Genomic DNA, 21,770 nt, shown 5'->3' on the forward strand with positions numbered 1-21,770 from the left:
GGTTGTATTTTCTTGTGTTTTTGGTCCACATCCCACCTAAAATGACAAATATATTCTTTAAATAATTATATTTTAATTTTTTTATTTTTTTTATTCTTAATAAAATAAAAAACAAAAACAAAATAAACCCACCACTCTCTCTCTCTACACCATCATCGGACCACCCATTCCAGTTAAGTCACACCCTAAAATAAGACCACCATCACCACCACTCCGACGGCGACTCTGTTACCCTAGCTCCGGTGGCGGCTTCCATTGCGAGATCCACAACAAGATACATGATACGACGGCGAGACATCTAGATGTCATTAACAAACTTAGGCTCGAACAACTGGAATCACAAAATCAAGTGAAAGATTCAACTGAAGAACCCTAAATTCGCCGTCATCGACCACCCGGAACAACTGGACTATCACCACCATCGATCGTCGTCACGTTCCCCACGGTTGCTCGATTTCTACACCATTGTTTGATTTTAGCTCGAATTAGGAGGTCAATTTCAATCTCAGATCCTTGAAATTGACTTAAATTGACTTCGTATCCTCTTATCCTCATCTTGTTCGAAAGAAGTAGAAGTTGATCTGGGAGAAGGAGGTCGGGGAAGTAGAACCCTGGCCCTCAACTCTCTTTTGCTCTGATTGCGTCGCCACCATCAACCTCACTTGTTCCCTTCAAGCTACCTTTTGCAACATCGGCCATTCGATAACAAAATCGACATCAATCCACATTTCAACGCATAGAACAATTTGTGGTTCAAGACCGCCTCTGGAGAAAGATGGATCTGTGGTTCAACATCCACCATTTTCTTTAAATCCGTCGATTTTTCGACGTTTTGGTTTGATTTTTCAGGTGAATGGTGTTGGCGAATGGTTCAGGTTAGGGAAGGAGAGGTGATGGTGGGGGAGATGGAGGTGGTCGGGCAGTCGGCAGCGAACGGTGGTGACGAATGGAGATAATGGCAGGAGGAGTAAGAAAGAATGATTGTGTGTGTTCTTAAGGGGATGGTGGAGAACAAGGATGGTAGCAGGTGGATGGTGGTGGTAAACGGCGACGATGAAAGGCGGATGGTGGTAGTGAACGAAAATGGTAGTAGGCGGATCGTGGTCGTAAATGATAATGGTGGGATATGTTGGATGTTCTTGAGAGGGTAGCATCTGGAGGGTGTTCTTAAGAGAGAGAGAGAGAGAGAGAGAGAGACTTTTAATAATTAAAAACAATAATATAAATATAAAAAATAAAAAATACAAATATGAAGGGCATAATAATCATTTTAAGTGTACAGGGACCAAAAACACTAAAAAGATCCAATTTTAGACCAATCGTGCACCAACATTTCGTTTTGGACCAAAACTGCAGAAATTTGACAACCAAACGGACCATTTTTGCAATTTTGTCAAAAAAAAACTTACATTCCTTTTCTTGGATCTAATCTTCATGCATCTCACCAATTCTAATATATAAATATATAATTAAAAGACAAATTACATATCTTTAACATAGAAACAGATTTATAGCTTGCACATACATAGATCTAAATATAGAAAAACATTAACGCATTAAATATGAGGACATGTTTTTTTTATCTTAAAACAGATCTAACACATACTTCTTTCAAGATCCGTAAAGAAACAGGCACCATTACCTAAATATTTTTTGATCTAATAGAGATCTGTCTAAAAAAAAGCCATATATTGCTTTTATATTTTCTTATCTAATCCAATAGTGACTTCGGAAGATAAAGTGAGTGTTTGAGAGTTATGGAGATGACGATGATATAGATTTAGGGTTTCAAGGTGCCTCATAGTATCGAGGGTGTTCAGCAGCGACGTCGACATATGCATGCGATGGTGGAGAATCTTGATGGTGGCAACCACAATTTTAGATCTATGGTTTGATGAAGATGCTGAGAACTATTGGTGTTTGGCAGATGTGTGAACGGTAGGGGTCGTGGCGGTGAAGGTGGCTCGCATGTGATGCGGTGGGGTTGTCGCACAGGCGGTGCATAGAGAGTAACTCGCAGGTGGCGCTACTGGATGAAATAGGTTGCAGCGATGGTGAGACATAGGTGGAGGTGTCGGTGGTCAAGGTTTGTGGTTTTATGGCTCGATTAGAATTGAGGAGAGTTCATGGATGAGGTGAGAGAGAGTGAATGAAAAATAATGAAAGGTTTTGTAAATTATATTAACCGGCTGTTGGTTTTATATTGTGTGATTTTGTATTTGTAAATTTAATTTGTTTTTGATTGGTTAGTTTTTGTTAGATTATGATTTTAAACCATTAGATGTAAAATAGAAGGTTATGATTTAAGCTCTTTGTTTTAAGACTTTAGTCTTAAAACTTTTGGTCTCCTCATTATATATACATTATAAAGTAGTTTTTGTTCACAAAGATTATGATTTTAAACCATTAGATGTAAAATAGAAGGTTATGATTTAAGCTCCATTATATATACATTATAAAGTAGTAATATATATATATATATATATATATATATATATATATATATATATATATATATATATATATATATATATATATATATAGCATTGGGAAATAGTAGTGGCCTTGGCCCGTTTTGGTTTGCTTCGGAACTTCCATTCCAGAGACATAGTGGTTAGTATAAAAAAATGGTCATTGTTGTTAACTATAAACAAAAAAGTGGTTAAATTTCTCGATTTCTCTTTCATTATAGTAATATTTATCATAAATAATACCTTTATGTGTACATTTAGGGCACATGGTATGTATTGCAATTGAAATAAAAAATGTGAGAACGGTATGTATTGCAATTGAAATAAAAATATATTTAAACTAAAAGTGAAAAAAAAACATCTGGACAATTTATGTAATATACTCGATAATCTATTATGTTGGTCATTCAATGTGTATGCTCTATTATTCACTCGATGCGACATTTAAGCCATATAATTTCATTATCAGGCAGGTTAAATCGAGAACCCCAAAATGTTGAGAATGCAAGAACATATCACATTTGTTCAAAATTTCAAATCTAAGGTTGATAATCAGACTAATTTGTAACTTTTGAACTAAGTTAAAGGGTATTTAAGGAATATCGAATATTTTCTGTCCATTAAATTAGATTGAATAACGTAATTATCTCTCTCTAGAGATAACTTAGGGATCAGTTTCCTTCTTCATTCGATCAACATACAACATTCCTTTTTTCATCAACGTCTATTCAGAATAAAATTGAGCTCTTCTACTCATCACCTTTCTTTATGTATCTCACTTATCTATCGAGAATTCACAATAGATACACATAAAAACAACGAATTTAGTATTTATGTTCTTACAGATTAATTCAAGCAGTAAACAATGCCCCGTTTTTCTTTCATCTCGTTTCCTAACATTCAGATTGATTCAAGAAGGAGCATACTATGATTCTTTATAGATGATATTTTATTCGGTCGGAAGAAAGGGCGGATCTCGATTCCTCTTGCGGCTTTGGCTAGTGTCAATGGATCAAAAGGTGGGAATTTTCGGGACACAACATATTCATTTGTGGTATTGTTTTTTTTTGTTTTTTTTTTTCAATTTTTAATAAACTATTTTAATTATAGTCGACTGATCCGGTTCAAATTTTATGATAGACATTTGGTGAGGCGACTTGCAGAACGTTTGTCATAGAATTAATTACATTCATTCATTACAACTAGAGGGGAATCATGCGCGCCTTTGGCGCTGTTTTTGTTTTTGTTTTTTTTCCTTATTTGAAACTGTACCAAGTAGAAGAACATAATATTATATTAATGAAAACAAAGTGACACACAATTACTATGAAACATAATCACAATTGAGTAACAAAATTCATTTTTTTTTACTAAATTTTGTCAAAAAGTTGCTATTTATGTTTAAGAAATATGAAGTTCATGGTAAAGTACATTGCTATTACCGGAAATTTGCCTAAGAAACAATTGCAAGAATAACTAATTAAAAACATAAAATTAATTAATTAATCATATACATGATATATTTGGCAACCCTAAACCAATTACACAACCGTCAATAATAGATAATAGTTACACAAGTTACCAGAGATCCCGATTGTTGAAAGTCGTAGGGGAGGCAGAGGTGAAGGGGCAAGGGCAGCAATGTCATTTGACTCATACAAATCTTATGTCAACTTGTGTATAGCTTCATAAACGGGCGACTTTGCATCTTTTCCTCCAATGTCACAAGAAAGGAGTATGGAGGCTGCAAAAGTAAAAATTGGTAAAGTACGGAAATACCCATATATGAAGTTTCATTAATGTTTAGAAATGATGAGTGAAAGAGTAAACATGATTAAAAATTGGAACACACCATTTACCTTTCTAAGAATTGGGAAAAAATTATAGTGAGTTCCGGTCCTTTGCAAACGTCATAGTGTCCTCGCCTGCATATAATATATTTTTTTTTAAATTATATTACAATCTTGTTACCCAGAAGTAACTTGAAAATTTGTTTTATACAAAAAAAAAATATGTAACCTTACTCTTTTATGTAAATCCAATGATTTAATGATTTCATGTCTTGGGATCCAAAAGAAGTGACACGAATAAATATCAGTTAATGGTTAACTGCTTATCACAATAAAATAAAGTAGACAAACCACATGTAACATGAATAAGCATCACCTTATCGTTAAGGTTGGTAATTTCATCAATTACTGCATAATAAATTTCGTGTTAGAACTCTGCCAATCAATTTAAAATAATAAATCAGCATTTAAAAAAAATGATTCTTACTCCATCATCAACTGCAATTGGTCTTCCAAGGCGATTCAACTCAGCTTCCGCTCTTTAAAACCTTTATTTATCAGGGAAATAATTCCCGGTTTTTTTTGCTTTAATTACAGATTCCAAATGCTATTAATAAAATCATCCAAAAAAAATGATATTATAAGTCATTGCTTTTAAAGAAGAAAAGATCAAAATGACCTTACCTGTGAGAGAAGCTTTGGTAGATATTCTGAACCCATTTTACTCACCAGGTGTCCATAATCAGTACTTGTATAAAAATACTCCTGTTCCATTCACCTTGCGTATATCATATCAGTATTTTTTATAAAATCAGCTTCTGATTTGTTCATAGTTCCCACCCATGGATGATTTAGACGATAAGCTTTGCCTTCAAGAACCTTTGAAAATGGCAAGAATGTAATTAATTTTTTAAAATATAAGACAAACTTTGTAAAAAAGCAAACACCACATACTTTGTACTCATCAAATACATACTTTGTACTCATCAAATACAGGGCAGTCTTCTCTATGTATAACTGAACATGAAAGAAGATTAGATACAATCCTTCCATCCTTGATTGAATAGCAACCCGTTCAAATCAATCTAGTAAAATTTTATAAAAAAAAATTCAATAGTAAACTGAGACGATATGGAAATCCATGAATATTTAATTACTGATGTGAAATCGAAAAATTAGGGCTTACTTGTTCCGTGAAGATAGAATGACAAAAGACGGCTGATAGGTTGCCTATTATATCCGGTCAAAATGGTCAATAAAGAAAAATGTCTAAAAATTCCATGATTTTATTGGAAAAAAAATTTAAGTATATAATAGTGGATAAAAGATTAAACCACAAATTGACAAGAATTTTTAAAAGCTTTTTTTTCCGTGATTCTTCCAAAAATAACACAAAATGTACATAATATTGGATTATGGATAAAGGGTATTTTTGGAAACTTACAACCATACGAGGCATGAACCTTCCATAACAGCTAACATTCCGCCTTATCCTAGCTCTAAGTATCTTTTCAAGCACAGGGTCAAAACCGTCATATAATCTCCATTGTTCTATTTCTTGTCTAGTCCTACTGATAACAATGTCAGAGGCATCAAGACTATTCTCTTCACCTTCAATTCTTCTCATGATCTTATAAGTAGCATTGATTTCATGTTTTGTCAATCTCCCCTGTCTCAAAAGCTGCTCCAACTTATCTCTTCCAAGTGAATGACCAGTAAAAGGCATGGGAACATTTAGAGCACCTGACAGTCTGGCAGCTGCTGAGTCACCAACATCAGCATAATGACCATGAATGGTAACAGGCCATACAGGGTATCCACCACCAACTTGCTCACCCAAAACTTTGGACATTTGGATGACGTGTCCAAGTGCTCCATCAACAAATTCAGGGACATGTGGCCATAGAAGCTCTTTAGGGACATATATGTCTTTTGGACCAAATGGAATACGGATTATATGAACAGATACATCATTGATGTTTTCTCCTTTTTCCCCTTCTGATAAGTCTTCTGACATATCTGCAACTACTTCTCTGCGGCCTTTTTCACGTTCAATCTGGCGTTTAGCCTGTCTATGGTTTTCCTCATTCTCAAGCTGATGAACAGAATGAAGATGTTAATAATGTTGGAAAGAAAAAGGTATGAATAGTTTTTCGGTCTATAATTATCAAGTCAAAACCGGTTTACCTGGAAACCGGTTCGGTTCCAAACCGGTCCAACCCTAAAAAAATTCGAACTTATATAAACCGGTTCGGTTTTACCGAAACCGGTTTTTTCAAAACGGTTCATAACCGGTTCGACGCATATAAGGTTTTTTTCCTTTTTGTTTTTGGGGCTAATAAGTGTAAAATAAGAATGAGTTTTTTTTTTTTTTTGTTTAGATTGTATTGCTTTTTATTGTGTTTAACCAAAAAAAAATGAATTCACAGTAGGTTTTTTTGAGGGGGAAGGAATTGGGAATATATGGGTACCTCCATAGATAGTGATGGTGCTGGAGTTTTTTCACCTGCTGGGCAAACCAATCAACATTTAATCAAACTTACCATCCCTAAAATTAAGAACCAAAGCAGCAAAATATTGGTCCCCAATTGAGAATTGAGTAGAGAAAAGAAAAACAAAACTTTAAGCTGATCCTTCCGATATTAGTGAAGATAAGGTTGACAAATTGGGTTGACATTTGTGCTGCTATGAGCCAGTTGACTTCACTGTAGAGACGAACCGAAGAAGCGGTAAAATCGATTTAAAAAAACCTTTGCTATAAAAATGAAGAAAAATAAACAAAATACCTACTTCCTTCCATTCATGACCGAAAGAATCCTCTACATCCTTCAATCTTTCAATCTATGGTTGAATGACAACCCATATGTTGAAATCAATCTACTAAAAAAAATACAAAGTTGAAACAATAAAGGGTCGTTATTCACAACTTCTGAACAATCATCAGGGCTCTCATTTAACAAAGCCTTTCGTTTAGATCTGTCCATTAATCTATGTATTCTTGCCTGATTTATCATATCAGAAAGAAGGAACACTTCGATATTTGAATGTTATAAAAGGGAATATAAAGAACCGACTTCTCTGCTGCAACTAACCTCATGTTCAACAGCCGAGTTTTCTGCTGCAACTGACCTCATGTTCAACAGCGTCACTAATATGCAGAGCTAGCTGAACCACCTTAGCACCACCCTAACATGCACCAGTCATCAAGTCATCAACAGAACCATTAAGCTGTGCGTTGCAATTATTAACATCATATAATCAGGTAACTGGTCGAAGTATGGAGCATAAGCCCCTAGATTCCTACCTTCCTGCATGAATCGTGCTCTGAATATAAGAATGATAAATACATGACCGACCAGTAGCAGATGCGTTTCTCGTCAAAGCGTCGTCACAATTTTTTTTTTCCAGCAACAACACTCTTCAACTTTAAAACTGATATTAATCGAACATTACATCGAACACCTGGCGTGCCAAATGAAATACAGTTTGAAGTAACAAAACCGTACCTTTAATGGATTGGAAGTATCTAGAAGGCGAGAAAACTGCCGACATGAGAATCTATAAGAGGAATTACAACACATACCTAAAGAAGAAATAGAGACCGCCAAGAGCAGACGAAGATAGACGCGGATGCAAAATAGAAACGCAAATAAGTAGTAGAAGTCGACCTCATCGTTGGATTGAAATGCAACAATGGGAATAGAGCGGAGGAGTTATCAAGCGAAGAAATCCGATAAGCATGAGGAATATATTCAGAGACGTAGTCAAGGGCGGTGGAGAGTCCTATATTGAAGGAGAAGGGCGGCACAATCAAAACAGATAAAGAAGAAAAGATAAGAATCGGAAAAGAAAAGCGTTGTGGCAAATGTTTAAAACCCACAAAAATTTGTGGCACAAATCTAAATTCTAAAAGATTTCTGCGAACTTTTTAACAATTAATAGTATATATAATAACTATTTTTTTTATTTTTTTAATATATATTTTCTTATTTGTGGTAACACATAATGCCATGTAACGATCACCTGTTTTGTAATTGCGATTAATATTGAAGATTAAAAAATAAATATATATGAATTTCATATAATCCTTTTGACCGTACATATTTTTTTTTCTTTTGGACTGACTATCCTCTCATGATATGCTTAGTTTAAAATTCATTTTTCATCCTTTTTTTTTTTTTTTTTTTTTTTAAAATTCGAGAGAAGCTTTGGTATTATATTTATGAATTATAATTGTGACCTTTTTTCTTATATAGTTTTTAGAGTAAAAAAATTAAGGTTTCATTCATTTATGATGACAACTATTTTTTATTTTCTATAGTCTACATTGTGTAGTATTCATTTATGGTTCATGTTGTATTGAATTTTATATATAATTTATGTTTTATTCATTTGATGAAGGGATAATAGAGTTTGTCGATGGTATCATATTCATGGATGATTTTTTATGATTTTGATATGGTTCATGGGAGTTTCCAAGATTTTTAAAGAAACATGTACCAGTTGGAATAATCAAAATTAGAGTTGAACACTTGAGTCTTCTAAGAGGACCAGTTGAAAGAAATAAAGATACTACCGTCATTATATATATATATATATATATATATATATATATATATATATATATATATATATATATATATATATATATATATATATATATATTAATTTAGAAGTTCCTTTTGGAACAGTACTTTTATCTTATTGGACCACTTTTTTTTTCTATATTTTTTTTTTGGGTTTTCTTTGAGCCACCAACTGCTGCTACGTGTTATGTTCTATGATATAGGATCGTGATACTTTGACACAGTGGATTACACGTGCATTCTGCTCCAGATTTACCACACGTGGTGGTGTTCTTTGCTTTCCACCGTTCACTGGTCTGATAGGCTGATACCACCGCCCAATGCTTCCAATCAGACGCAGAGAACATATACTCCACCGCCTCAATATCTTCTCCACCACCTTATCTCATTTGTTTCGTTTTTTCTCTTACCACCTCCATCAGATAATCATCTACTTCACCACAGCCTCCTCAACCGATAATCATCGTTGTTTTCTTCAAGATTCCAGTCTTTCTTTGAGAAGAAAGAACGTCCTTTTGCCACCTTCAACTTCTTCCAATGAGATACGGACATCCACCTCTCAACACCGCCTCATCTAACTTATCTCTCCAACACCCTCCGTCTCTCTCTAAACTCATCGACATCTGACTTCATCGGTTGTTATTCTCCTTCCAAGATTTCGCAGTTTGGAGGATTTTTCAAGGTCTTGGTGGCGACAATGAGTTCATCGGTTGCTATTCTCCTTCCAAGATTTAGGGTGAAAAATCGAGCTCAAAACCTCTGCGTCTTATAGTAAGTTTTTTTGAAATTCCCATTCTAATTTCAAAAATTCTACAAATTCTACACGAAATCGATTTTTCCTATTCCTGTTTTCATGGTAATCGAAATCGATCTGCTTCCTGTTGTGGTCTTCGGTGTGTGCGACGGAGGTGGTTTGGCTGCCGAGTTGCCTATTTCTGTTCCCGATTACCTCCATATTTCGATTGCATGTGGGTTTAATTTGAGTTGGTGTTCTGCTAACATCGCCATAGAACCCTTCCATCTCTTCATGACGAACTACATAGATTCGACTGTCAGTTTTCATGCGTTTATGGGATTTAGGGTCAACCTTTGATTAAAGTTCACCGTACAGTTAAAACGATTCTAATCAAACCACAGCATCTTATACTTTTTTTATGTAATTTGTGCAGTTACAGGTCTACAATTTTTGCTTTTCGTTTTGTACAAGTAATGTCTGATGTGGGTTTTTAAACCAACACCATACTCGGATGGAGTTGTAAGAAGTGACGACTACTTATGCTCAATCCACGGTTCAGTTTTTCAGGTGATTCTATATTTCGTTCACCATCTATTTATTTTATTGATTTCTTTTCTTCCTTTCTGACATTAGGTTTATAATTTTCAAAAGGTGTTTCTTAGGTATCAGATGTAAATAATTACAATTTGATGAGATATTTGAGTGCGCCTAACAAGTGTTTGGTTAAATGTCTGAGAGGAATCATGATATTATAGAATTTTCTACCATCCTCCTTCTGTGTGTCATCATTTATCATCAATTTTAGAAAACTCTATGGAAGTTGTGTATAACTATAAACATAATTTTGGTCCATTTTATATATTATATATTTGAATGTTACTTCCCAGTTCCAAATTGATTGAAAAAATTTTGTTTTTGACATTGCAACTTTATATCAATTTGTTTTTGAAAAGAACTGATATGGATCGTAATTGTATCTTTCTTATTCTTCTTAAACACCTTATCAAAGATCCCACCACATCTATGGCAGAGGTACTAATTACTGATTTACTTATTTACTTACATTCTTCCTTATGATTGGTTGAATTGTTAGTTTTTTTTTTCTAATTTTTTTTTTTTTACTTTACTGTGGACTGCTCTGGATCCTTGACACCTTATGTAGCTGATCCCAAGAGGCTGCCAAAATGGAATTATGGTTGATGGAGCACTGTTCAAGCTCCTGGTGAGAGCAGCAAGGTCATAGCCTGATGTGTATTTGTTTTCTACAAAAGGGATAACGCACTAACATGCTATAGTAAACAAAAAAAAAAAAGTAAAAGTAAGTAGTTTTTTTTGTTCGTTTGCATTATATGTTTATAATTTTGTGATACTTCATTGGTAGCACATGAAGTTTAATGGAAGTTACTATGTCAGCTATTGTGAGGTATGCAAGTGAAATGTAAGTCGAATTCTTCTTTTTTATGAAAAAAGTTGAATGAATTTAATATATATTTTTATTTAAAGTTTTTTTGGTGATTGAGATTTGGGATTGTTTAAAAGGTGAAGGATTAGGGGATTGCTACTTTAAGCAATAACTTTGGCCTTTTTGCAATTACAAATATTAAGAAGGTATGTATATCTTTTTTTGTTCATTGCTTTTCAATTGTATTGGTTTTGTGAAAGAAGAACAATCCAACTACCTTGTGAAATAATCCCTCCAAGATTGGGATGGTAAGCTTGGTGTATCTTTAAATTTAACTACCTTGCTGCAAATTTTATTGAAATGACCATTTTGCCCTTGTGTCTTTTATTCACAACAGATTGGTGAACAAAAGCTGCTTTTATGACTGCAGCTAGAAACTAAAACTAACATATTTAACTTCTTATATGTAAATAGTATTTAATCAAGTGTATAACTAAATCCAGAATAACGATTTTTAATACTTAATTCTTTGAAACTAGAACTAGCTGCTTTTATGACTGCAGCTAGAAACTAAAACTAGCTCTTATTTTCATACATAATGGCATTTTACTTATAAATTGTTACCCATATTAACATTCTACTTGCATTTTGATATCAGTAATATTAATTAGTGACTACAACTTACAGTGTCCTTAATAGCATTTTGAATTTTTTTCCCAGGGGGACTCTGAAGATGGTAAACAAAATGGAGAATCAAATAACCCACAAAGTACATTTCCCTTTGTTAGAATCTTGGATTTTGACTGAATGAGTTTTTGTGCGAATGGATGTGAATGACTAATGCTCTTCATAGAGGCTGCACTTTTTGGTTAAAGATAGGGTAATGTTCATGATTTGACAGTTGAATATAACTCGATAAAATCTTCCCGTTTTGTCCATTTCTTCGGCGTTTCCAACCCCGCAAAGCGGGGTTCTTCACTAGTTCATTCTAAAATTGTATTCAATTATTATTAGAACTTATTTGCTTTTTAGATAGGATTATAATTGTTTATTCATTTATGATGACCAATAGATTTTTTCTTTTGTATGATTATAACTACTATCTAGTCATGTATGATTATACATGTATTTAATATTTTTTTCCATCACCATTCTTTTTTATTCATTTATGATTACACTATAATTGAAGTTTCATAGATAAAATAAATAAATTATGTGAAAATTTTATTCATTGATGAAGTGATCGAATAAATTCCTACTTGTATACTTGTATATACATACTAGTAGTCTACCCGCGCAATGCAGCGGCGAAAAAACTGTTTTTTCGGCATCGATAATTAGTTTCTTTTGGTAGGCGTTTTTGGAAATTGTTTTTTTCGCTATTACTTTACTTTCAACAAGAAGCGGATAATTTCTTTTATGCAAAACATAACTTAGCTTGAAGCATATGTGCGCATAATAAACCAAACACCAAGCTATATCTGAATTAAACAAATCATTTTTAAAATAATTTTTGTAGTTTCAAATTATTCTTATCGGTTATATATGATTTTATTTTCGTATATAAAAAATTAACAGAACTGTTACTTTTAATTAAGATTATATAATTTACAAATATGCATGTTTGAAACATGGGGACACTAAATGCAGGGTACAGTAATTATTAAGTGCAATAATATCAATTTATAGTGATATTGTATGTAAAAATTTATTCAAAATTATATGATATTTATTATTGATTGCTTTTGAATTCAATACAATTTTAAGAGTCTTAAACTTACTATTACAAAATTTAATATATAAATCATTTATATGATCTAAAACTTTTAACCATTCAATAAGTAGATGAATTTTGGATGAATTTCAAACACTAATCAAAAGATTGGAACTTATGTAATTAACATGATATGAACGTTGATATTGAATACTTGTGTAATTAATAGGATATGAACATTGAAAAACAAATCAAAATTAGACTTTTTGAGCATTGCTAAAAAGTGTACAAAATGAAAGAGGTACTTTGTATATGCATCAAAAAAGATAGACAATGTCCAACACTACAGTCTGGTCTACAAACTAAGCTAAGGTCGTTTTGATGGCATTAACTCAAAATTATAAGCCAACTCTATTACTCCTATCTTCTTAATCTTGTTAATCCCTCTTACAGACCACAACCTACACAATAACAAAACTAAAATAGTTAGCAATAGTTACATAAATACATTTATGTGTTTTTTCAACTAAATGCATGTTCAGCACCAAACTCATTCTACATGGAATTGGGTAATTTCTCCCTCAAGCACCTAATGTCTACCATACTTCAAAACATGGTTGCTATACTTGGTTCTACACATAATAAGACCAACCATGAACTTCTGTAAAAAGAAAATTAGTGTGAAAGAAAACACAAGTAGATTAACTTTAACTTTGACTATTTGGTTAAAATATCCATCTCGTTTAACAACATGAAAAAAAAATTAATCCATATCACGATTATAGCTTGTTGCAACCAGGAAACAACTTATTTTAGCATAAACGCGTAAAATAAAATTCTAGTATGACTTTAATGATATAAAAGAATCAATGACGATTTTTTCAATATAAAATTGTGACTTTATGTTGCAATATTTGAGCTCCAGTATCCAAATACAATAGGAAGGTAACAACAAATGATGTTAAAATGGTTTTAAATTTGGATTAAACATTGTAAGCATCAAAATGAATTGCAACCACCTATATAATTTAGACTAAGAAGTTACAACTCTTGATTCAAACAAACAAGCAAAATTTATAAAATTGATAAACTTTTTAACAGGTACATAAAGCTCTTCCGACCTACAAGTCCAATTAGAAAAACACAATAAGATGATCACAACGAATGCAAATAAGAAAAGGTTAAACAAAAACCAAAAAAAGTATTAATTATCCAAGAAAATATGCAACCTAATAACAACCATATTGACTTGATAGGTATAAAATCGAGGGAAAAGGTCTAGTAGGAGAACTGGTGGAATGAAACTCATTAAGAATAGAGATGTGATTAACCAATTCTTGCTATAATTAACCTATCAGATAGAAGCAACTGATGGCATTAGATTGTGTGGTTACATTACAACTTAACGGAAGAAAATTAACCAAATCTTGCTATAATTTACCTAAATCGCTTTTCTGTACCACAAGTGATGACTATATTAGGATTTGGCATGCCATTCAAGTTAGCACCAATAAGAGTGATAGTTGCTAACAGTTCCATCTTCAAAACATAACATATGAAGCTACAAATCAGTAAAAACAACTTAAATCCAAAAAATACATTTAGATAAATATTCCTAATTCCTTGATTGTATATAAAAAGACCACACCCATACTTGAGTTTAAGAAAACAATTCGAGAAGATTTGTCCATATAACTATTCCACAATATCCAATAAAACCAAATAAATTTATTTCGAAATACCTAAAATCAAAGACAAACAAAGAACCAATTTATTAAGATAAGATATTATCAGGAAAATTCCATAAATGGTAGAAATTATTAGGTCTCCCAGAGTCCTCAACTCCAATAATTGTGCAACATCTTATAAAAAATACATTATGTGGTCAGCTTTACCTCTATGTATACTAAGAGTTCCTACTAATTTACCACAAAAGAATCAAAACAAAGGAATTTGACTTACTGATGAGGGAATTACAATGGATAGGGGAAAAGGGTTCAAACCATACATGATGAAGGTAAGACCTAATTAAAGCATACGTTCTTGGCACAAAATGAGAAAACTGAACATCTCTGATCATGTTGAAACAACAAGTACCGATTTCAATTTCTGTGATTATACAGTAAAATAGTTGAAGAACCATCAGCAATTTAAATATAATTTTCAAAAACAGAAGCAATTAGAAAAGCTAACTGACAACCACAAAAACTTACCAGATCAAAAGAATTGCAGAGATTGCATGGGGTTCGTTGCAGGGTTGCCGGAGAAGTAGTGCGAGGTTGAAGACGACGATAGAGACAGTAATGAGTGGCGGTGCGCTCCCGGTGTAATAGTGGTGTGCGACAAGGGGGAGTGAGAAATCAATTCGTGTGTGATGCCTGGTGGCGATGGTGGAGCCAAATTAGGGTTAAGGTTTCTTGTAAACAGTATGTGACGGTGGCGTTGATGGTGGCGGCAAGATAGACTTAGGGTTTCTTATTTCGACTTAATAGAAGCGGGGCGGTAGAGGAGCGTCAGTGTAGGTAACGACATCAGGACGGGGTAGGTAGCGACGACGTGATGAGGCGGAGATTGAAGAGAATAAAGGAGGGAGACAGAAGAGATTTGGAAGAAACGACGGTTGAAGATGTCTAGACGGTTTTAGGGTTTTCAACTTAAGGAAATCTAAAGCGTAAGTTACAAATGAGACAGGAGTGTATATATTTGCATTTCAAGCTTTATAAGATTGTATCTAGTGTTATAATAGTTGTACCTCTTAATTTTCAAGAAACATGTAATATGCTTTATATAATAGTAAAGATAAAGATATTCATTGATTAGGTCATCCGTTATACCCACCTCATACCACATATGTGATGGATGTCACATCAACACCACATTCCCCTACCACTAACACGAGATACCTACCACTAACACAACACTCCACCTCATTTTTTTAATTAAATTTAATTCAAAAATACATAAAAATTCATATAATTGTTTTTTTAAATACTAATTTTCATTAATTTAAAATACTAAATTACATTAATTAAAACTACATTAATTAAAACGAAAAAAAAATAAAAATAACTTTAAAACTAAATATTACATTAACTAAAATAGAAAAACAATAAAAATAACATTAAGAACTAAAAAGCTAAAAATACCAAACTTCTAATTTGTGTTTTTTTAAGCAAGGTTATTCCATTTTGGGGAATTCTTCAATTTTTTCCAAGCTTTGACATGTTTAAAACGTTGATGATTTGTGTTTTCATATTGTTCCATGGCCACATTAACCGGATCGATATCGGCTTCGTGTATGTTGTTTATAACAAAGTTGTAAATTCCATTGAACTCAGAACATTTGAGCCTCATATCGCGCCACTTCAAGCATATTTCATCAACATTTCGAATTGCACAACCCATTAAACCATGGAAAACACTTTCAACATTTCTCCAAAAAGAACCGGAAGTTTGACCAGCGTCTTCTTCCGAAACTGTCACCCATGCTTGTGCTAATTTCTCTTCTTCATCTTCTGACCATTTCTTATTTTTGGGAGACATGGTTTTTGAAGGATCAAACAACAAAAATGTATCTAAAGGGAGAAGAATTGTATGAAAAATAATAAGAAGATGAGTGGTAGTATTTATAGGTAAATGTTGAAGAAATAGAAAAAAAGCCGTTAGGAAGGGGTAAAAAATTGGTCAAACGAGATTTAATGCAAGAAGTGAAACTATTGGCTGTTTGGAATCGTTGTCCGGAGCACGGAGGGCCACGACCACGACCCACCACAAGCCACCTAGACCACGACCCACTTCGTGGTCACCATATCGGTAGGCCTTATTAAATCTGGAACGTAGTAATATGAATGATTTATTAAAGTAGATAATTATCTTTTTAGTATTTATGTCATTCCAATGATGAAAAATTAAAAAATCAAAAAACAAAAAAAAAATCTATTTAATTTTTGGAAAGAAACACAAAATAAATAAAAAAATAAAAATCAATTAATTCATTTTTTAGGTAACAACATTTATTATTGCCAAATTTTAGGAAGTTATGATTTAAATTTAATATATTACAATTTAATTTAAATATAAAATTATTAATTTATCCCTATAAAATGATTGGTTTATAAACATCTTCACGTTCTTAACATTTTTTTATGTTTTCATTTTAGTCTCTCCCATTTTGTTATAAACAAATTTGGGTTACTTCTTATCCACATATATAAATAATAAGTGTGAATTTAATTGGATTGATTGGTTATAAACAAGGTTTTAAAAAGCTCGTCATGGCTCCAAGGCTTGTACTTGACGCCAAGCTTTACCAAACCGCCGCCTTAACTCATATATGTGTATAAAAATAAATAATAGTTGAAAATACATATAAAAATATTAATTATATACAAAATTGTCGTCTTATGTCTTGCTTTACAAACGACATGACTCGCCAAGGCTCAAAAAAACTTGAGGCTTGACATTGTCGCCGAGTCACGCTTTACGCTATTTAGAACCTTGGTTATAAATAATAAGTGTAAATTTAATTGGATTGATTGGTTGTATATCCAAGTCCAACTAAATATACTTGGTAATATGTATTCGTATCTTTTCTAGGGTCTAGCTAATTTATTTTATAATAGGCATCATTCTAAAAAAATGTTATAATCGTAGGAGAGATTGTTGTCCCTCGACATATCCCTCCATGTTCAATGTCGACAAGATTTATCACATACACATATAATTTGGCACATAAAATGGTAATCACAATATACCACACATTTTAATTGTTAAAGCAAATATGCATAAAATATGGATCATACGTTAACTCAATTGTCCAATGCCTTTCGTACAATTCTAATTCTTGTTAAATTGGTTAAAAGTGTATAGAGTGAAACAAACATATCGAGATTTACAAAATCTATTTCCCATTGGACGTGGGTCATTGGGAGGACCATCCTAGGACCAAAAATTGCAACGAATCTAAAGACAAGTTATTGACAAATGTCTCTTATGTGTCAAAATATATCTGATTTACTGATTTGGTCTTAAATGGAGTTCCTAAAAAATAATAAAATCACTTTTTAATTTTTAACTACAAAATTTTATCAAGTTAAAATAACTAGAAGTATCACACTAACAAGTATTAAATAAAAGTACCTAAAATAAAGTTCATATGCATTATATTATATGAAAACAATTTACCAAACAAAAACCGATTGAAGACATTAGCAAACGAAAATCAACAGAAAGAATTGGATAAAAAAGTTCGGATAATCTTAATCCAAGTTACCAATGGAAGATTTTTTGATTATTATATTTATCGTTAGGTTATAACACGTGAAAACAACGGTTGATAAATTATAAATTAGATAGATATGAATATGGTAACTATAATTCATTCATATGAAAAAAAGTAGATGTAATTAAAGATAATTTAATTAAAGATCAATTATGTTAAAGTTAGTAAATATATATACTTGTTTTTTAAAATATATGTTTAAAATACACTTTTAACTTTACTCTTCAAAATCACTCATCGGTTGAAAAGGACCATTATTGTCATACATATTAACAAAAAAGCTCTCATCTGGTGACCTTTTAGGATTTTTCCAATTAATTTGCTACATTCAAGAAGAATTGAATAAATAACCACCGGTACAATGCAACACATAAGTCCAAGTATATCATCATTTCACTATATGGGGAAAAAAACAAAGTGATTACTAACAAAAGAAAAAAGCACGATCGATTGGATTCGTTATATTTCTTTCGTTTTGCAACATATACTAAATTCAAAAAAATGTCCGTTCCTTTGAGTAAGAGGGATCTACATGTGAAAATATTAATTGATCAAACTAAAATAAAGTTTAAGAAAATGATGGCCATGAACAACAGTGATGAATGATAATCAGAATAAAACAGAATAAAACAGTGCAACTGTCTGTATTATTTAGCAGGCCATTGATGAGTTGTTTATCGAAACTTATCAACACTAATGAGTTGTTAAAACCTATTTTCTAGGAAAATATCGTCATACTTGCTTGTTGGTAGCTTTAAATATGTATTAAGGTATATAAAATTATATAGCATCCAAGAGAATCTCCATGTACTCCTCAATATTTCCTGCACAAGCTACATTTGAACACCTATGGACGTAAATTATGACAGAGAGAGGTATACGATATAACTCAAAACTAATAAAAATCGAAGATACTAAGAAAATTGAAAAGAAGACGTGTCAATGTCGTGCATCAGTTTTAACACATTACAAACAAAAGTGGTTTCCCAATTTTTATATATTTTTTTTTCAATGCCTTACAACCAAAATCAAGAACTACCAATTGATATTTTCATTGATACAGGCAAGAAATTATATAAAAAAGTAAGAAAGAAAAGGTTAAGACAAATGATTACTAGCTATTATTTAATAGTAACCTTACTACCATAAAACCTATAATATGACTATCTCTTAGAAGTTTATACAATTCTTTATATCTGTGGCCATTTCAACATCCCCATCTTTCCAAAAAGTAGTTCAACATGTATGAAACCATCCATCTCTCGTCACCTCTATTCTAAAGTAGATTGTTTATTCTTGTGGTATCGAGAAGACAATTGGAACCCCAATATATATATATATATATATATATATATATATATATATATATATTATTTGCTATATGATAAATCCACATAACAATTACTAACAAGTAAAGTCGATGAAATTGATTCTTCCAGCTACAGTGCTATACTAACACATTCTCTACTTGCTTAGAATAAACCTTTCCTCCGTCGGAACTTTATAGTTATGGAGAGCAAGAATTTTATGTATGATACTTCCCGAGGTTTATGTATGATTCTGACGATTATGTGTTATGTTTCAGAATGGTGATGATCACACGTCACGGAGGGGGAGGTTCAGGATCAGGATCCGGTTCAGGATCAGGTTCGGGATCAGGTGCCGAGCCAGTTGATGGGGGACTACGAGATTTCATTGCTTCTGAGATCACTAGAGGCATCCTTGAGTCGACCCCGGTGATTTTCGGGTCGATCAAGGAAGGGATCATTGAGTTGATGGAGGATCGCCTCCGGGCGTTGAGGAGCGATATGGCTTCCAGTCAGTCAGGATCACGCACACTGTCCTTCAAGGACTTCAGGAGCAGTGATGCGCCGGATTTCCATGGGGCTAAGGACCCCATCGCAGCCAGGAGATGGATTGCAAACATTGAGTCTACACAATTGACGAGCTTCTGCCCTGAGGGGTGGAAGGTGCGATATGTTGCAGGTTGTTTGAGAGACCGGGCCAGGGATTGGTGGGAGTCGGTTGGTGACTCGTTGGGAGCCTCGGCGATTGAGGCTATGACTTGTCGGACTTTGTGACCAGGTTCAGGTCTGAGTTTGCGCCAGCTGTAGAGCTTCAGCAGCTGGCCAGGGAGTTTCTGGATATGAGGTAGACGACAGAGTCAGTGGCGGAGATTACCGCCAAGTTCCGGGAGAGGGCATTGTTGGTACCCCAGTATGTGGGAGATGAGGAGATGCGGAAAACCCGCTATCATAATATGTTGATGGCAGATATCCGGGAGCATGTCAGCTTCTCGGCATGCCCGACCCTGGATTCCATGATTGCCAGGGCGAGGGAGAGGGAGATAGACTTGGAGCACCCCAGGAAGAGGAAGGCGGAGGAGGGACAGGTTACTGGGGCTTCGGGGAAGAAGACCATTGGATCAGACTCTAGGCCGAAGGGCCAGTCGGGACAGGGCCGCTGCAGGAAATGCGGCAGGGCTCATGAGGGGGTTTGTAGGATGGAATCATTGGGCTGCTACAAGTGCGGCAAAACGGGGCACTTTAGTAGGGATTGTACCGCCCCTACGCCCACTTTCCAGACATCGGAGTTCCTGTGCTTCCACTGCAGCCAGCGGGGCCATAAAAAGGCCAATTGCCCTCAGTTGACAGCAGCAGCGCCAGTGAAGGTGCCAGCTCCAGCGACCCTGCGGATCACTGCTGGTCGGCAGGTCAAGACAGAGGCTCCAGTGGTGAGGAGCTGAGCCTTCCAGTTGACTACCGAGGAGGCACGCGCCGCACCCGATGTGGTGACGGGTATGATTTCTTCTCCCTAGCTTTTACTTTATGTGTTTATGATATTGATGTTCCATGTGATATGTATTGTTTAGGATCATTCCATGTGAACGGTATCCCAGTTCAGGTGTTGTTTGATTCGGGCGCTACCCGATCATTTGTCTCTCTTGCGCTTAGTAAGAGATTCCCTGAGTCTTCGGGCATGTTGGATTGCCCTCTAGAGGTCGAGATTGCGGACGATCGATCAGTGCGAGCGTCGTCGGTTTTCAGGGATTGTGTTTTGAGGTTGTTCAAGGAGCGTTATTTGGTAGACTTGGTTCCCATTCCTTTGCGTGGGAACAAGGTGATTATAGGCATGGATTGGTTCAGCCCCAACGGGGCAGTGATCGACTGCGCGCAACAGTTGGTTCGGATCAGGACCCCGAGTGGGGGAGAGCTGGTGATTCAGGGCGAGAGGCCACAGCATGGACCAACACTATGTTCAGCAGCGAGGGCCAGGCGCTACCTTCAGCAAGGCTGCGCTGGGTATGTCGCCTATGTTATGGACACCTGAGAGGAGGGTAAGACGACGGTGACAGATGTTCCGGTGGTGCGAGATTACGCGGATGTATTCCCAGAGGAGCTGCCTGGGATACCTCCGGAGCGACAGGTGGAGTTCAGGATCGACCTAGTCCCTGGTGCGGCTCCGATAGCCAAGGCACCATATCGGTTGGCTCCTCCCGAGATGCAGGAGTTGTCTACGCAGCTGCAGGAGCTGTTAGACAAGGGATTTATCAGGCCGAGTAGTTCGCCTTGGGGAGCCCCGATCCTGTTTGTCAGGAAGAAGGACGGGTCGCATCGCATGTGTATAGATTACCGGGAGCTGAACAAGGTAACGGTGAAGAACCGTTACCCACTCCCGAGGATAGATGATTTGTTCGACCAACTTTAGGGAGCATCTTGGTTTTCCAAGATAGACTTGCGGTCAGGCTACCATCAGATGAGGGTCAGGGATGAGGATATACAGAAGACTG

The 21,770-nt window shown here is 34.6% G+C and overlaps 1 protein-coding gene and 2 long non-coding RNA genes across 12 annotated transcripts; 1 reads left to right on the plus strand and 2 right to left on the minus strand.

Moving 5' to 3' along the window:
* Positions 1 to 3,935: 3,935 nt before the first annotated feature.
* LOC145132818 (putative sucrose-phosphate synthase 1) lies at positions 3,936 to 8,107 on the minus strand. 10 transcript variants are annotated; one of them, XM_079067746.1, is made up of 14 exons: positions 7,845 to 8,100; positions 7,566 to 7,723; positions 7,354 to 7,447; positions 7,052 to 7,141; positions 6,733 to 6,966; positions 5,706 to 6,356; positions 5,448 to 5,491; positions 5,238 to 5,346; positions 4,946 to 5,140; positions 4,749 to 4,846; positions 4,638 to 4,669; positions 4,496 to 4,532; positions 4,331 to 4,396; positions 3,936 to 4,215 (listed from the first exon to the last, which is right to left on the minus strand). In XM_079067746.1, the coding sequence occupies exons 5-8, from the start codon at positions 6,736 to 6,738 to the stop codon at positions 5,337 to 5,339; spliced, it is 711 nt and encodes a 236-aa protein (XP_078923872.1). In that variant the 5' UTR covers positions 6,739 to 6,966; positions 7,052 to 7,141; positions 7,354 to 7,447; positions 7,566 to 7,723; positions 7,845 to 8,100; the 3' UTR covers positions 3,936 to 4,215; positions 4,331 to 4,396; positions 4,496 to 4,532; positions 4,638 to 4,669; positions 4,749 to 4,846; positions 4,946 to 5,140; positions 5,238 to 5,336. The 10 variants fall into 10 exon arrangements, with proteins under 10 accessions (XP_078923872.1, XP_078923873.1, XP_078923868.1 ...); XM_079067747.1 differs by having other exon boundaries at positions 5,216 to 5,346; XM_079067742.1 differs by lacking the exons at positions 5,238 to 5,346; positions 5,448 to 5,491 and having other exon boundaries at positions 4,749 to 4,868; positions 6,733 to 6,767; positions 6,883 to 6,966; positions 7,845 to 8,107.
* Positions 8,108 to 9,502: 1,395 nt separating this feature from the next.
* Positions 9,503 to 12,006, plus strand: LOC145134016 (uncharacterized). The gene is made up of 3 exons (XR_013718866.1): positions 9,503 to 9,618; positions 10,017 to 11,191; positions 11,706 to 12,006. It is a non-coding gene; the product is annotated as an uncharacterized LOC145134016 (long non-coding RNA).
* A 995-nt stretch (positions 12,007 to 13,001) lies between these two features.
* On the minus strand, positions 13,002 to 15,357 carry LOC145133926 (uncharacterized). The gene is made up of 4 exons (XR_013718827.1): positions 14,913 to 15,357; positions 14,662 to 14,808; positions 14,141 to 14,238; positions 13,002 to 13,160 (listed from the first exon to the last, which is right to left on the minus strand). It is a non-coding gene; the product is annotated as an uncharacterized LOC145133926 (long non-coding RNA).
* Between the last annotated feature and the right edge of the window lie 6,413 nt (positions 15,358 to 21,770).

Source organism: Lactuca virosa, chromosome 8, assembly GCF_052849685.1.
Source record: "Lactuca virosa cultivar CGN04683 chromosome 8, Lactuca_virosa_CGN04683_v6, whole genome shotgun sequence".
Taxonomy (NCBI): Eukaryota; Viridiplantae; Streptophyta; class Magnoliopsida; order Asterales; family Asteraceae; genus Lactuca; species Lactuca virosa.

What these genes read in the sequence shown, in the direction of transcription:
- LOC145132818 (XM_079067742.1), bottom strand. An exon ending in GGTTCATGCCTCGTATGGTT is followed by an intron (nt 5,141 to 5,705) that starts GTAAGTTTCCAA and finishes CCATTTTCAAAG; the next exon opens with GTTCTTGAAGGCAAAGCTTA.